Source organism: Peromyscus leucopus, chromosome 1 (genome assembly GCF_004664715.2).
Source record: "Peromyscus leucopus breed LL Stock chromosome 1, UCI_PerLeu_2.1, whole genome shotgun sequence".
Lineage (NCBI taxonomy): Eukaryota > Metazoa > Chordata > Mammalia > Rodentia > Cricetidae > Peromyscus > Peromyscus leucopus.
The window spans coordinates 84,066,578-84,082,283 of NC_051063.1; the positions used below are offsets into that span (position 1 = coordinate 84,066,578).

The 15,706-nt window shown below is 44.3% G+C and overlaps 1 protein-coding gene across 3 annotated transcripts; it reads left to right on the top strand.

The window, feature by feature from the left end:
* The first annotated feature begins 2,326 nt into the window (after positions 1-2,326).
* On the top strand, positions 2,327-15,700 carry Pdzd9 (PDZ domain containing 9). 3 transcript variants are annotated; one of them, XM_028867834.2, is made up of 4 exons: positions 2,327-2,535; positions 4,097-4,276; positions 8,738-8,927; positions 14,690-15,700. In XM_028867834.2, the coding sequence occupies exons 1-4, from the start codon at positions 2,505-2,507 to the stop codon at positions 15,087-15,089; spliced, it is 801 nt and encodes a 266-aa protein (XP_028723667.1). In that variant the 5' UTR covers positions 2,327-2,504; the 3' UTR covers positions 15,090-15,700. The 3 variants fall into 3 exon arrangements, with proteins under 3 accessions (XP_028723667.1, XP_037066908.1, XP_028723668.1); XM_037211013.1 differs by lacking the exon at positions 4,097-4,276 and having other exon boundaries at positions 2,336-2,535; XM_028867835.2 differs by lacking the exon at positions 2,327-2,535 and having other exon boundaries at positions 4,205-4,276; positions 8,875-8,927.
* The last annotated feature ends 6 nt before the right edge of the window (positions 15,701-15,706 follow it).

The following is a 15,706-nucleotide window of genomic DNA, read 5'->3' on the forward strand; positions in this document are numbered from 1 at the left end:
CACATGCCTTCGATTCTTGTCTATGGCAGGCTGAGGGAGGAGGACTATGGATTCTAAGACAGGCCTGGGCTACATAGGGAGACTGTCTCAAAAAAGAAACAGAGAACTTATCGTTTCTTTTTATGGCCTAGTTTTCGATTTTGATTTTCTTTTAGGGTCAGAGATCAGCTCCTGCAGGACTGTGGTGGCCCTCTTACCAGAGAGGGGCACTGCTATCTTGAGGCAAGACTGATCCCTCTCTTACCCACAATTCCTCTTATCTCTTGTCGGAACCTCTGATGTGACTTACATGTTGGGGTGGCTTAGACCTTCACTTCCCCATGTCTGAGCCCCCCAATGTTGCTGTCCACCTTTTAAGATGCAGTTTTTACAGTTGCCCACGGTAAGAAGCAGGACGGGAGAGGACCGTGACAACCAGATGGACTGGTTGAGTGCCGAACATTGCTTCCCATTGCTGACAGTAGCAGCAGTCTGCTGCTTTTCTGGGGACTGCTGTTGTTGACAGCTCCTGGCCAGAGGGGTGTCTTGTCATGTGTTCACGATCCATGCTAGTACATTTCTTCTTCTGTTACACCACCCCATCTGTAAAGAAACATTTTGCATTCTTGGGCTTCCCTGTGTCAGAGACAGCCCAAGTTCTCCTCCTAACAATCGGTCCTCTTTCCATTGGTGGTTCAGCTCCTGAATCCCTTCTTAGCAGCTACACTTCAGGTTATCTCTAGCACTTGATGCTGTGGGTTGGGTTCTCTGGAAAAGAGGTTGAGTTGCAAGGAGTTATTAGCGAATGCTTTCGGGTTCCATATCTCTGGGTGGAGGAAAAGAAACAGGACTGGACAGAGAGTCAGGTTATAGGGCAGCCATGGCAGGGCCACAGCTAGGTTTGCTGGGAGCTCTGGGATGACTCTGCACTGGCCACTCACTGCTAGCTGCTCTAGGGACCTGGGATCCTGGGCAAAGCACTCTCAAAGGGAGCACCAGGAGATGGAGGGGAGAGGGGAAGGCCAAGTTACTTAACTCTGACAGGAAGTCTAGACAGCACAGTGTCCTTGGGAGTTTGTGTCACACATTCCTCCTAGACAGCGTGAACTTGGCATCTACTCAAAGAGATTTTCCCACCCAAGAAGGAGAGAAGGCTAATGTGCATTATCCCCACATTTTCTCATCATTCTCCCGCCGGCAGGAAGATGGAGGTAAAGGATGCACTTGTGATTAAGTACACTTGGGTCCTGAGTAGATTCCTGCTGTACTAGAAAAGGTGGCCCATCACAAGAAATGCAGTGGGAGGTACTCTTTGCCTGAAACTCTAGAAGATGGGATCTAGCCAACGAAAACCTGTCCTGCTTTGTTTGGCCAGAGCTAGAGAAACAAGACTAAGCTGAGACCTACCCAGGTTTGCCCTAAAAGTCTTGGCACAGCCTGACTTCCAATAGGTGTTGCTTGCTATTTGTTAAAGGGCTGGATACCCTGCAGCAAGGTGGTTACTTTTTTTCTCATCAGAGTGGTGACCCACTTCACTATACTATTTTCTCTTTCTTCTAGAATTTATTTTCCATAATTTATAGTTTCCTAAAAATTTCCCCTTTATCTGTATTGAAAATACAAGTTCTGGCCCTGCAGTGGTAGCGCACGTCTTTAATCCCACCACTCAGGAGGCAGATACAAGTGGATCTCTGAGTTCAAGCACAGCCTGGTCTACAGAGAGAGTTCCTGGACAGCCAGGGCTACACTGAAAAACCCTGTCTTGGGGAGAAAATGTACGTGTGAGTGTGCGTGTGTGTTCCAAGAGGGTAAAGTCTGTCCAAGAGGGTAAAGTCTGTCTGTCTCATATACTCTCATGTCCTCAGCATCTCCAGAAGCCACAGACTGGCTTCTAGTGAATTTTTGTTGTATGGGTAAATGTGGGGGGGAGGAAGGATTATTTTGGGAAAGCAAAGGAAGCAATAATCCATCTTCTAACAGTGACTCATTGTTTTGGGGCCATTCTTGGCCCCTTCTCATCTAAAACACACACGAATAAAGTGCACTGGGAAGGCAATTAGCGTGGTTGATGTAACAATATTTTGATACCACCGTGAAAGGGGATCCTGGGATCTTCTCCGGACCTCCAGCAACGTTGTTGCTCACATTTGCAGGCCCTCCCCCCTCTCCTCTTGCCCTGTGCCCACTTTCCCCACCAACGAATGAAGAGCCTTGTGTGAAGCAGGCACTCTGCTCGTTCCTGCAGAACTTTCCTTTTTTCCCCCATATAAATTTTCACACTCTACATTGGAGTTGTTCCACTCCACGTTTTCCAGGGTCTATCTATTGCAGCCTCGAAACGACTATCCGGCGGCGGACCAAAAGCTGAGAAGCAGCCTTGCAGCGCCCCCTGGCGGCCATTCTGAGGGACGGGCGGCGCCAATGTTGCCCCGTGGCCTGTGGTCCTGATCTTCTGCCTCCAGGATTCCAAACAGTTGGAGGTTGGACAGATTCCTGGGAGGATCAAGAGAGCCCCGCCCTGGGCAATGGAGAAGGGCTTCCTCAAAAGCAAAAATGGTAAATGGAGAAATAGGAAAAGGATGATGCCTTGGGTTCCAAGCCTCCCTAGATTTGCCTCGCCTGTAAAATGGCGGCCACACATGGGAATCTCTTAACCACTGTTTGTTCATCAAGATACAACGAGATACTCTTTTTCAGTGGACAGCTCTAACTTTCGACAAATATATGACACTCTTAACCACTACCACAATCTAGTGAGGGAACATGTTCACCTCCCCTAAATTACCTTGCAATTGCCCTTTTCCCACCCCGATTTCTGGTACTTCCCATGTTTTCTAAAATTTTGCTTTTTCCGTGGAGAATGGCTAAATGTGGAATCCTGTATAGAGGGAATCCTTTCACTCTGCTCTCCTTAAATTTTTAAAATTATACCTGTGTGTGTATTGTGGGTATTGTGGGAGTCAGTTCTCGTCCACGTGGGTCCTGGAGATTGGATTCAGGCTGTTAGACTTCGCTGCTGCTCCACCTTGTCCACCCCACTGCTCTCTTTCAAAACAAGATGACTTTTAAAGCACATTTAACTTGTAAGCTTCAGTTCTCCAACTGAAGTTGTTGGAGTTGTCCAGCAAGGACATTTGTTTTGAGGACAGCCAGGAGCCTCATGAGTCCCCACAGCTGCCTATGGGAGGCTGGGAAGCCCATCTCAGCAGTGATCCGGATCATACAAGGCCCGGTGAATTTCAGAGCACCACTGGCCCTTACAGAAGGAGTTGTGTGTGGAGCGGTATATCTCCTCCCGGATGCTGTGTACATCTACCAAGGTCCATTTCAATTGGCAGGGCTGTGGCATGCCGAGTGACTGCAGTCTGCTTTTACATTTCCCAGCTCCATTCTGGGTTCCACATAGCACACAGCAGCCAGCATGGTGATTTTATTTAAAACAATGACAATGTGATCATGTCCAGCTTACATGACTTCCAAGATTTCCTTTAGGTAAGCCTGGATGGCGGCCTATCTGCCAGGCAGTGGACCTCCCACCACCTTCCCGTGCTGCTTGCTCCTTCACATCCCCATCAAGGCTGGTTCCTTCCTGCCATAGAGCCTTGATTCTGTTTGTTCCCCCCATCTAGCTCGTTGGTTCTCTCACCTTGATGCATATTTACTCCTTTCAGGGAAACACGGTCCTTATCCCTATGTGAAACTTGGGTGCCCTGTTGTTTACCCTCAGAGCGCTCTGCCCTTTCTTCCTATTTAGCATCCAATTTGTGTTTGCATAACTGACAGACAGCTGTGCCCTCTACTAGGCTCTAAGATCCACGAGGGCAATGAGCCCATAGTAAACCCAGGGCCTGAGTACACTGCTTGCATCAGTAGACATTTCCAAAGTGAATGGATGATGATAATAACAACTGATATTAAGCACCCATGATGTACTAGCACTGTAGAGTAGCCCTTTAGCTGTCCTGTTTAACTTCCACACCCTTTCCAAAAGGGGGAACTGAAGACTAGGTAACTGACTGGATAAGTGCCCCCAAAGTGCGGTTTCAGAGCTCCACAACACCACTGCCATGCTGTTGTCTTGATAAATGACTGAAACAAGTTCCTCTTGTTCTGTTAGAAAAAGGATACAGCCTCAAGGGCAAGGCGTCTGTACACAGCTTGAACAAAGTGAAGCAGACCAAACTCACCGTGGGCAGCCTGGGATTGGGCCTGATCATCATCCAGAATGGGCCTTACCTCCAGATTAGTCACCTCATCAATAAAGGGGCTGCAGCCAGTGATGGGATACTCCAGCCAGGTGACTGTGGTCCCCACATGCCTCCTTCCCACCTGCCTTCTGCTGCAAGCCACAGAAATAGGAAGTAGGCCCCTTCAGGGAGTCAGCATTCGGCTACGACATTGTCTGAGAATTCGCTATGGGCCAGTCAGTTGCTAGCATGTGTAAACTCATGCTAGCTCGCTATTCATTTGGTTTTTAGTAACACTCTAGGTAGGTGTGTTCTCACCATCTCCTTTTTGCAGGTGAGGAGACTGAAGCTTAGTGGCAGAGTCTTCCTCGCCAGGTTCACTTTCACCCAGTAAGTGGGAGACAAACATAGACCAGCATCACTCCACAGCTCACGACTGCATAAAGATTTCTTCTTTCCTGGGAGGTGTTAATCATAGCTACCATGTGGAGACAAATGATCTCATTTCACCTTCTCAACAGTCCCAGGGGTATATTCTGCACTAAACCACTATGCAAATATATAGCTACTTAGGAACTTGCCCAGGTACACCTAGGAGTTGGAATTTAAACCTTCCCTCTCAGATTCCAAGCCCAAGGGTCTTGTCAGGATCACCTAACTTCTTGGGTCCCTGGGGGAATGCATTTTCTGTCTGATGCAAGACATGTTTTCCCAGGATCTGTTCTGGGCCCTGGTGCTGTGCCGAGGAGAGGGGGAGGCACAGTGGGATGAAGTCATGAGATGGGAAACCACTTGAGGCCATTTGTTCTGAAGTCAGGTCCAAGATCAGTTACTTTCTCATTCTGTGACCTTGGCAAGGTCAGTCTTTCAAGCCTCAGTGACTTCATATCTAAATTGGGAGAATCTCATCTTTGTTCGAGGTTGTTAGGATGTGGTAAAGTACTGTGAAGAGCTTTAGAAACAAGTACTCTAGAAATATTGCCAATTCTCATTCTTATGGTTTCTCTATAGCTAGTTGTCTTTTATAGATTAGCTTTTCTGCATATATATGTGTGAGGAGTATATAGAGGCCACAGATCGATGTTGGGGGTCTCCCTTGATCTTTCTCTACCTTATATATAGCACAAGGATTGCAGCCAAAGGTCAGATTTGAATCCATGACCTAGAAAACCCATACCATGTTACCAATGGCCTAATGAGCAGAAGTGAGATTTCTTTCTCCTCCCCCCCCCTTTTTTTTTTTTTTTTTTGGTTTTTTGAAACTAGGTTTCTCTGTGTAGCTAGCCTGGCTCTCCTGGAAAGAAGTGAGATTTCAATGCAGACGTTCTGGGCACCAAATCTCTTCATGGAAGCCAGTTACTGCTCAGCGTCTAGGTTTCAAAGGCTGCTTTTCCATTATTTTTGACGGCAATCATGGGATTCACTCCTTATTTGACACCTGCCAGCCCTGTTATTTCTCATTCACATGTCCTAAAGTCCTTTGTCTGCAGGGTTTTATCTTGATTTGTTAATTTGGTGTTGGTTTTCTGTGTCTGTCTGATATACAAAGCCTTAAGATACTGCTACAGCTTGAAAATACGAATACAGCCTTGACAGTGAACAGTAGCCATGTACTGGCCTTTTTCATTCAGTGGGCCATATCCAGGCTCATCCATTCATTCATTCTGCATTTCCTTAATTCCTTTCCATGTCCAGATCCTGTTTACTAACAGTGGAGAGCTAAACAAATGTGATCCTAACCACACAAAATGCGTACAACTTACATCCTTGTTGGAAGGAACAGAGAAAAAGAAAACCTATTTTTCAGTAGTGGTGTGGCTGCTACACAGTTGATTAATATAGGCAATCTAAACAGGCTTATACAATGTCATTCCTACAGCCTATTAAAGCAGAAAAAAGATGCATTATGAGGTTAGTGTTCATAAATACCCAGTTGGTGTCTATGAAAGGCAGTGTTAATATCTCCTGCCAGAGCAATCACATTCACACCCCAACATATTTGGTTTAAAGCCAGAACGGTCGGGGAATTAAGCTGTTTATTTTCTGTTCTCTTGATAAAAGTCACCCTCTTACAACATAATTAAGCAGGATGCCAAGCCATAGTTTTCAGCTGTAAACCCACCTTTTAACATCAGGCACATGAGCTCATCCTAAGAGGGTAACTTTGTTACTGTAATTAACCTCAGCAGGAAGAGCAGCTGTTTCATACTGCACAGCCTGCAGGTAGCTCCGAGAGAAACCTTGCTTCATTCCGAAGTTACTTTCAGTACATGCTTTGGTTTTTGTTTGCCTTGCTTTTTGAGACAGTCTCACTATGTAGCTCAGGCTGGCCTTGAATGGTCCATCTTCCTGCCTCAGCCTTTTTTGTTGTTTTTTCAAGACAGGGTTCCCATGTGTAGCCTTGGCTGTTCTAGAACTCATTTTTAGATTAGGCTGGCCTTGAACTCTTAGAGATCTGCCTGCCTCTGCCTCCAAGTGCTGAGATTAAAGTCCTGTGCTGCCACCACTGGCTCTGCCCTGGCCTTTTGAATATTGGTTTTACAGGCACGTGCTACTATGTCCAGCTCAGTTATGTGGCTGGCTTTATCTCCCATCTAGTTCTCAAAACCAATGCAGAAAGATTCCTCAGACTTTTTACATACTTGCTTTCTTTCTTTCTTTCTTTCTTTCTTTTTTTTTTTTTTTTTTGGTTTTTCGAGACAGGGTTTCTCTGTGTAGCTTTGCGCCTTTCCTGGAACTCACTTGGTAGGCCAGGCTGGCTGTGAACTCACAGAGATCCGCCTGGCTCTGCCTCCCGAGTGCTGGGATTAAAGGTGTGCGCCACCACCGCCCGGCACATACTTGCTTTCTAGAATAATGCAAACTTTTGTTTCTAATAGAATCTCACACTAGAGAAATGTGTCCCTGGCAGTGCTTGGACACTTCCTCAGGACCAGTGTAACTCCTGACTAGCCTGCAGTGGGACCCAGCACCAGCCTCTTTCCGACCCCTCTCTCTAAGCTTAGGTTTCACCTGTCTTGGGATGAAGGTTATTGAGGGCTCCTAGCTTCACATGCACAGACAGGTAGCCTGTCATCCTGTATCAGTCATAAGGTCCTGACACACAATACAGGAATCAAGAAAGTTCAACACTGAGGGAACCACAGACACACAGAGAAGCTGGGATTGGGTGGGCTGTGCTCACTCTGATGGAGAGTATGACTGTGTACAGCACAAGAAAGAGGAGTTAGCTAGTTTCAGTAGCAGGTCTCTGTAAATGAGGACTGTCAGGTTGAGTCATCCAAGAGGAGGAAGCTGCAGTTGCCAAGTTTTTGCACACTGGTCAAAACGCTCGTACTTGAACCAAAAGAAGTCTTTGTCATGCTTCTGAGTCTCACCCAGGGAAGGCTTTGTCACTTCCATGGGTATTGGGGTCCTTGACAAGGCCTTGCCCATGACAACAATACACTCAGGACTTCATCTGCTCCCCACTGAAAAGTACTGATAACTAAGACTTTCCCCAGAGTCAATCTGTCCTTTAAGTGCAAACCTTCTGTATTCCTCCTTATGGGCTTGGCTGGATGCTAGTATTCATGCTCCTTATGACAAACAACAGGAAACAGTATTGCTAAGGCACTTAATTTAGGGTAGTACCCGACTGGATTGCCCAAAAAATCTGGAGAACCAGGCTTGGGGAGAGACCAAAGAGTCCAGAGATTTGGATGCTCCCATCATCCCAATGCAGGTTCAGTTTACAGATCTTCACTGTAGCTGGTGGAAGCTGATGGAAGCTGGTGGAAGCTGGTGGAGTGGGTTAGGTCCATACAAGTGAAAAATTGATCCTTTTAGCTTTCCTTTTGGGGACCTAGGTTTTTGTTAAGGTATTTATCTCTTTCCACCTGCTGGGTGCTCGAAGCTCCATGGCTGACCCTCACAGTTCCCCACATAGCATGTTTTAAAGAGGGGGTCCTGCTCTCTGTTTTGAACTAATTCTCCAGGTTGTAGTGGTGCGCAGTAGTGGGATATGCTGAAGAGGTGGAGGCAAGGGGGCAGAACAAGTTTAGATTCTTTGAAGTCAACACACTTTCTGCATGTACATATCATATGCATAACTGATAGAAGCTAATTATCTAATTATCATACAGTTATTTGGCTGATTTAATTTAGGACAGGGGCAGAACACAAACAGAAGGCTTTGTGCTTAATTTAGTTTACTTGCTGTAGAGAGCTTGGTGATCCCAGGCAGGTAGAATGCAAAGTGGCTTCTCTTTTACTAGTTACAGCCACCCATTTCACTATGTTTAGAATCTTAAATCTAAATGGTTTGGGTTTTAAATGGTTTTAGGTTCTTTACCAGAGGCTAAGAACTTCAGAAATGTCTCAAAAATGCTATTAAAGAACTAGGGTAGGCATCTTTATCATGCCAAGAACACTCATGCGGGAGGAGAATGTTCTTAGTAAGTCAAGATGGAAGCCAGGCTTTGGTCAAAATAAACTAGCATAGGAATCCATAAAATATTTCAATAAAGCCACTCATCAGTATGGCTCTTTTCAACCCATTATCATAATTTAACCTTTTTTTCCCTTTTCAGGTGATGTTCTGATTAGTGTTGGACATGCTAACGTGTTAGGATATACCCTCCGTGAATTTTTAAAGCTTTTGCAAAATATCACCATAGGAACAGTGCTACAAATCAAGGCTTACCGAGACTTTATTGACATCCCTCAGGAATGGCAAGATGTGTATGACTTAATCCCCGAGACCAAATTTCCAGTCCCACAGTAAGTAGTTTACTTTAGGACAATGTTATGAAACCCAGGCCTGTGAAGTGCAGGGTTCTGGTTTAATGTGAGAACTATCAGATGGTCAGAACTGTGGGAGGAGGGCTGGCTATACCGCTAGGGCTTAGTGAACTACATTCTACAGGACATTCCGCAGGACCTCATACAAGGGAGTGGTAGTTATAAAGGCACTCACTCAGTCAGCAGTCATTAACTGGGTACTCTCCCCCCAAATCTCCCCACACTATGTCAGTGCAGCCTGTCTGTCAGCCCTGAAAGGCAGGTTGAGATGGGGCTGGGAACTGGCTTAGGTGAAGTGCTTGCTGTGAGAGCCTAAGGACTTGTGTATGGATCCTGGCACCCATGGAAAAGCTGGGGGTGGTGGAATATGTCTAACTCCAGAGGTGGCAGGGAGGACAGAAGAACACTCTCAGAGCTTGTTGGCCAGCTAGTCAGTCTAGCCCAACTGGTGAACTGCCAGTTCAGCAAGAGACTTTCTCAAAAAGGTAGAATGTGATAAGGGATACCTGCCATCAACCTGACCTCCATAGGGGTAAGAACACACACAGTGCTGAGAATCCTACTTCCTCTTCTCTCTCTTGCATTACTGGATCCTTCCCAATAACATTTATACCTGTTGTAGTTACGGTGTCTATTGCTATGACAAAACACCATGACCAAAGCAATCTGCAGAGGAAAGGGTTTATTTTGATTATACTTCCACATCACAGTCCATCATTCAAATGAAGTCAGGGCAGGAACTGAAGAGGATGTGGAGGAATGCTGCTTACTGGCTTTCAATTTGCTTTCTTATACCATCTACAGCCATCTGGCCAGGGGTGGCACCACCCACAATGGGCTAGGCCCTCCCATCCCAAGGGAATACCCAACTTAATGGAGAAGTCTCAATTGAGTCCCTCTTTCCAGATATGTCTAAGCTTGTGTCAAGTTGACAAACCCAACCAGCACAATGCCCTTTTATAAGCTTCTCCCTTCTTAGTAAACACTAACTCCACTCCTCTTCCTGCTCGCCCTTCTAATTTGATGAGAAAGCTGATAGAGCTCTCCATTTCCTCAGGAGACACACATCTCAGGCACTCCAATATAGGCACTGCTTTAATCTCTTCTCAGCCAAGGCCTATTCCCAGGCCGTCTGCTACCTTCATGGCAATTCCAATGGACTCATCTTTATTTTGCTTGCCTTTAAGCAGCATTAGACTCTTTGCAACTACCCAATCCTTTTATTCCCACCCTTGACAGATCTTCCCCAGTTTTCTGTGAAATCACTCTCCCCTATTTTCCTTTTACCTCAGGGTTCTTCCCCTAGAGTTCCTCAAAGCTGTCTTTGGCTCTTCTGTTTCTGAGGCTGCCTCAGTGCCTTTGTTTTCTGTTACTATCCATACACTAAACACTTGCAACGTATATTATCTCCACTCATCTTAAATCACTCACTTATCTCCATTTAGATGTACAACAACCCCCCCCCCCCATTTATCCTTGGAATCAAAAGCCAGTTGTATCAGCTTTTTCTTTCTTTCTCCATTTATATGACCAAAACACATGCCAGAGTAACTTAAGAATTTATTTTCGTTCATGGTTTCAAAGTTTTGCCAATGGTCATTTGGTCCCATATGCTTTGATAGAACATGGTAATGGTGAGAAATGTGTGGCTGAAGAACTTTTTTTGTTTGTTTTGAGACAGGATTTCTCTGTGTAGCTTTGGTGCCTGTCCTGGATCTCACTCTGTAAACCAGGCTGGCTTTGAACTCACGGAGATTTGCCTGCCTCTGCCTCCCCAGTGCTGGGGTTAAAAGTGTATGCCATCACCGCCTGGCTCAGGATGACCCTTTTTCTTTTTCTTAAAGATTATTTATTTATTATGTATACAGAAGAGGGTGCCAGATCTCATTACAGATGGTTGTGAGCCACCATGTGGGTGCTGGGAATTGAACTCAGGACCTCTGGAAGAGCAGTCAGTGCTCTTAACCTCTGAGCCATCTCTCCAGCCCCCTCAGGATGACCCTTTTATAATGCAAATATGACCATGGCATATTCCAGGTTAAGAACGTTAGGATCTCTTGTTCTTAGGATAAATGCCAAAGTCCGTACACTGTTTTCAATGCTGTTCTGTGCCCTGAAGGTGTACCATTTCAGCTCCATCTCATTAGGCTCTCCCCATCTCTCTAGTTCTCTGGTCCTTCAGCTTTTCACACCCATGCTTACGCTGTTGTTCATTTCTACAAAGCTCAGTGCAAACGTTCTGAGAGGCCTTCCTACAAGTGTTGGTACAATCAGAACCACCTGTCATGTGTGTTCATAGCACTGTGTCTTTCCATAATGGTTCCAATTTTAATTATATCATTGATGTGATCACATTTCTAAAAGCAGTGTGCCAGGGGTGCTTAGAAATTGAGGCTCTTTCTTCAGTGTTAATCCAGGACTTTGCTACAAGAGCAGTTCTTAATCCATCAGAAGTTCTTAAGAGCCAGTTTCTGTAGCTGTACATTGTTCAGAAATACAGCTAAAGACCAAGACCAGAAAATGACCTTTACACACCAGCCTTACTTCAGATGCCCAAACTTGGGACTGAAGAGTCAGATGTAGCCCACAGGTGTCCTTTGCACAGCTCACCACCTAGAAAGAGCAGTGACTTAGCAAGGAAGATGTGTGGGAGGTTTAACCAGTAGCTGTAACAGTATTTCTTGACATGAGTGGTAGCCATCACTCATGTCAAGGTTTTGTAGATTAAAAAAAATTTTTTTTTGGTTTGTTTTCTGCATATTTCAAAATCTTAAAAATGAAAAGTATTTGAATTATATGCCAAGTCTGCAAATATTTCATGGAAAGAATCAGTATCTTTGACTTTTCCTGAAAAGTCAGATGGACCTGTGATCCCACGTGGTGACAGTGCAGGCCTGAGTGGGAGGGCAGCTGCCACTTCAGATGAAGCAGATTGGGAAAATATCTTTTTAAAATCAGTATTTGACTATAAATCATAAATAACAGCGAGTGCTTATTCATTGCTTACTGCATCCTGTGCACTGCAAAGTACTTCCTAAGTACTGTACTATTTAATTCTCTTGTCAATCTTTTTTTAAAAAATTATTTTTATTTTCTGTGCACTGGTGTTTTGCCTGTGTGTATGTCTGTGTGAGGGTGTCAAGTCCCCTGGAATTACAGACATTGGAGTGAGCTGCCATGTGGATGTTGGGAATTGAACCTTGGTCCTCTGGAAGAACAGTCAATGCTCTTAACCACTGAGCAATCTCTTTAGCCCCCAATCTTTTTTCTCTGGCTGTCCTGGAACTATGCAGATCAGGATGGCCTTGAGCTTACATAGATCTGCCTATTTCGGCCTCCCAAGTGCTGGAATTAAAGGCGTGCGCCACCACCGCCCGGCAACACACCTGGATCTTGTTAGCCTTTTAACTCTCACTTTAGAAGAAATGAAGGGCCCAGAAATACGTATAAACTTGCTACGTGTGGCTATTAAGCCCTTAGATATGCAACTAAGGATTTTAAAATTTTATCCAAATGTAATTAATTTAAAATCAACAGCCACATGGAGCTGGAAGCCCTCATATTGGAGAGTGTTACTCCTAAGTTTTTTGTTGTTTGTTTGTTTATTTGATAAAGGGTTTCTCTGTGTAGCTCTGACTATCCTGGAACTTGCTCTGTAGATCAGGATGGCCAAACTTACATAGATCCACCTGCCTCTGCCTCCTGAAGTACTGGGATTAAAGGAGTGTGTCACCACTGCCTGGCAACTTTAAGTATTTATATCACACTGAGGAATTTGAAATCAGAGTATCAAATTTAAGGACAGAAGATTTTTTTCTTTAAAAGCAAAGAGGTAAGTAGCATAACTTATATAAAAGGCTAATGCCCCTAAACAATACGATGCACATTCTGAATTCCTTCCTCAATTGGGCAAAGCACAAAGAATCTTAGTAACGTATGTGATGGGGACATGGAAGGGGCGGGGGTAGGAAAGGTTCTTTCAGTTAGTAGACTGTCAGGAGCAGATGCTGTGTGCACATGGTAAAGGCTATTCCTTTCATCTATCACTCTGTAGAGGTCAACTGTTTCCAGCTAACCCTGAATTACTGGTTGGGCCTTTATCATCTAGTGCCAGGTTAATAAGAGCCTAGACTTATTAAGTACCCTTGGCTACTGTCTAACCAAGGATACCTACTGAAGCTGAAAAAAAAAAAGGTAACATGGATTGTTTTTTACCTCCATTCCTTGGCTGTTCAGGGAGGTCTGCATGTGGCAGAGAGAAACAATCGTAGTCCCAAAATCGTTTGACTTCCCTTCATACCCTTTAGAACTAGCTGTGTGTAACAAAACTCTGTTCAATACCATCATTAATAGAAGAGAGAAACTTTAGGAAAAGTTGCTTAAATTCTTAGAAACACAGCTATAAGCACGGGGCCAGTTTTGGGTCTGCTGGGCAGGAGCACCAGGAGGAGTAAGGTCAGGGGCCAGTAACTGTTCTGGGATGTAACAGCAAGTGAGCTAGCAGAGTCCAAGCATCGCCCATGTTCCAGTGATCAAGCCATGGACAGGGGCAAGTTGGAAAAGAAAAGCCTTGAAAACTTGGCGATAACAGATGTGGGTAAGAATGCTGTACAAACCCGTATCTGTGATCCACAACAAGTAGAATGACAGCTTGTGTAATACTGTCTAGGGGAAAAAGAAACACACCCCAGAATTACTAATGGCTAGCAAGCTGAAGAATCTTAAAGCTCACCATTACCCCTGGTAATGAGTTATCTTTGCTATATGACCCATGAGAACAGTTCTGGTCTAGAGGGCCAGACTGAATCTGTCACTCAAAGCACAATGAAATTAGTTCATCCTTTAAGGCCTCATAAGAGTCTAGTTAGTGGTCTGGCTTAAATTGTAAAGGTTTCTTTTAAAGTAGTGTGAAATAATAAGGCAGGATTTATACTTATGGTTGAGAAAAAATATTTTAAAATGTGATCCTCAACCTTTAATAGATGTTTCTCTAGTTCAAAGGGTAAAACTTCCCAGCACCTGGGAGGCAGAGGTAGGCAGATCTGAGTGTTTGAAGCTAGGGGGTGGGGTGGGGTGGGGTGAGCTCTAGAGCAGTGGGGGAGGTGTGTGTGTGTGGGGGGGGGGGGCGGGCAGCCTCATCAATGAATCAGAAAGTAATGACCTATGTCTGTAGATTATCAAAGAAAGCTATAAAATGTTTTGTTAGGAGACTTTAAATGTTTAAATACTGATTATCTATAACTCCAGTTCCAGTAGATACGACAACCTCATTTGACATCCATGGGTACCAGCATACACATGACACACATATATACATGCAGGAAAAACACTCCACATAAAATCAATAAATCTGAAAGTATTCAAGCACCAAGAATCCATTTCATCAACACTCAATGATGCAGAAAATAATGATGGTAATTTGTATTTCTAGGTTTACACACACACACACACACACACACACACACACACACACACACACACACGAAAAAACAATGGCTTTATTTTTGATTGTGTGTGTATGTGTAAGTTGAGTGCAGTGTCCACAAAGGACAGAAGAAGGTACATGATCCTCCAGAACTAGAGTTACAGGCAGTTGTGAGCTGCCTTTTAGGGGCCATCTCTCCAGCCCCAAATATTTTATTTATTTTTTGAAATTTACGAGACAAAGTAGTTTATAATATGTTTTGTTAGCGAACTCTGCTAAGACATTAAGAATATATTGCATTCACTCTTCATTTCAGCTCACCAAAGACAACGGAGCAGGCAAAGGATGGGTCTTTTGTAAGCAGAGATGACCATGAAGATGCAGTTCTAGATAAAAGACTCAAGTATTACAGATATCCTCGATCGGTTTGGAATCACCCCGTAAGGACACCGATATCAATCTCCACAGAATGGCATGGATATAAAAAGAAGGACCACACTATTAGTGTTGGGAAAGGTGTTAACCATGATGTTGTAATTCACAAAGATGACAAGAAAGACCTGAGGGCCCCTTCTCCATACTGGACAATGGTGGAGCATGATAATGCCATCTCTTCCTCCTCCTCCGGCGCTTCCTCTAACTCAGATGCCTTTTGGCTGGAGGACTATGCACAGGTGGAACGGGGTGAAGGTCAGCAGGTATCAAATTTTGGCTAGGTACTGGTTTACAAATCTGTGGCCACAGAAATTTTTATTTTTAAATATCCAATTTTTGTGCCTTACCATGTATAGGTTTGTAGAATTCCTACAGCACTTAGCAGCTCTTCTAGGACTACAAAAAAACCTTCATAGACCTTCAGTTAATAGCTCAGGACCTCCTTCCCTGTGGTATAACAGGTTCCACAGATCTGTTCTCAGAATCACATCATCATTCACTCAGCTTTTAGAATATCAAGTAGAGGAACCCAATCATCACGGCTGACCATTTGCTTTTTAAGGTAAAGTTTTCTTTGTTTTGGGCTGGTTGTTTACATTACACCCTTTCAGTGATACTTTTACTTGGAATGTCAGGCTGAGAATTAAAGGAGACAAGGGAGAAAACTGCTGCATAGAAGCAAAGTCAGACACAAACGAAGGATGGTCCTTAGAAACACATCTAATAAAGAGGGCAAAACCCAGACCTTTCACTTGTTATCCCCAAATGAGCAATTTTAAACTTGTTTTTAATTTGAAAAGCCACCAATAATAATCTGGTACTTTTACTTTCAGAGCTGCCTCAATTTTAACAGTTTGTGAAATTTCTTAATTGATGTAACTGGTAAACTCAACTACTG

Bases quoted from the DNA above. Each gene is read 5' to 3' on its own strand.
- Pdzd9 (XM_028867834.2), top strand. From the start codon at position 2,505: ATGGAGAAGGGCTTCCTCAAAAGCAAAAATG. The intron at 2,536-4,096 runs GTAAATGGAGAA...TTGTTCTGTTAG, and splicing joins CTTCCTCAAAAGCAAAAATG to AAAAAGGATACAGCCTCAAG. The intron at 8,928-14,689 runs GTAAGTAGTTTA...TCTTCATTTCAG, and splicing joins ACCAAATTTCCAGTCCCACA to CTCACCAAAGACAACGGAGC.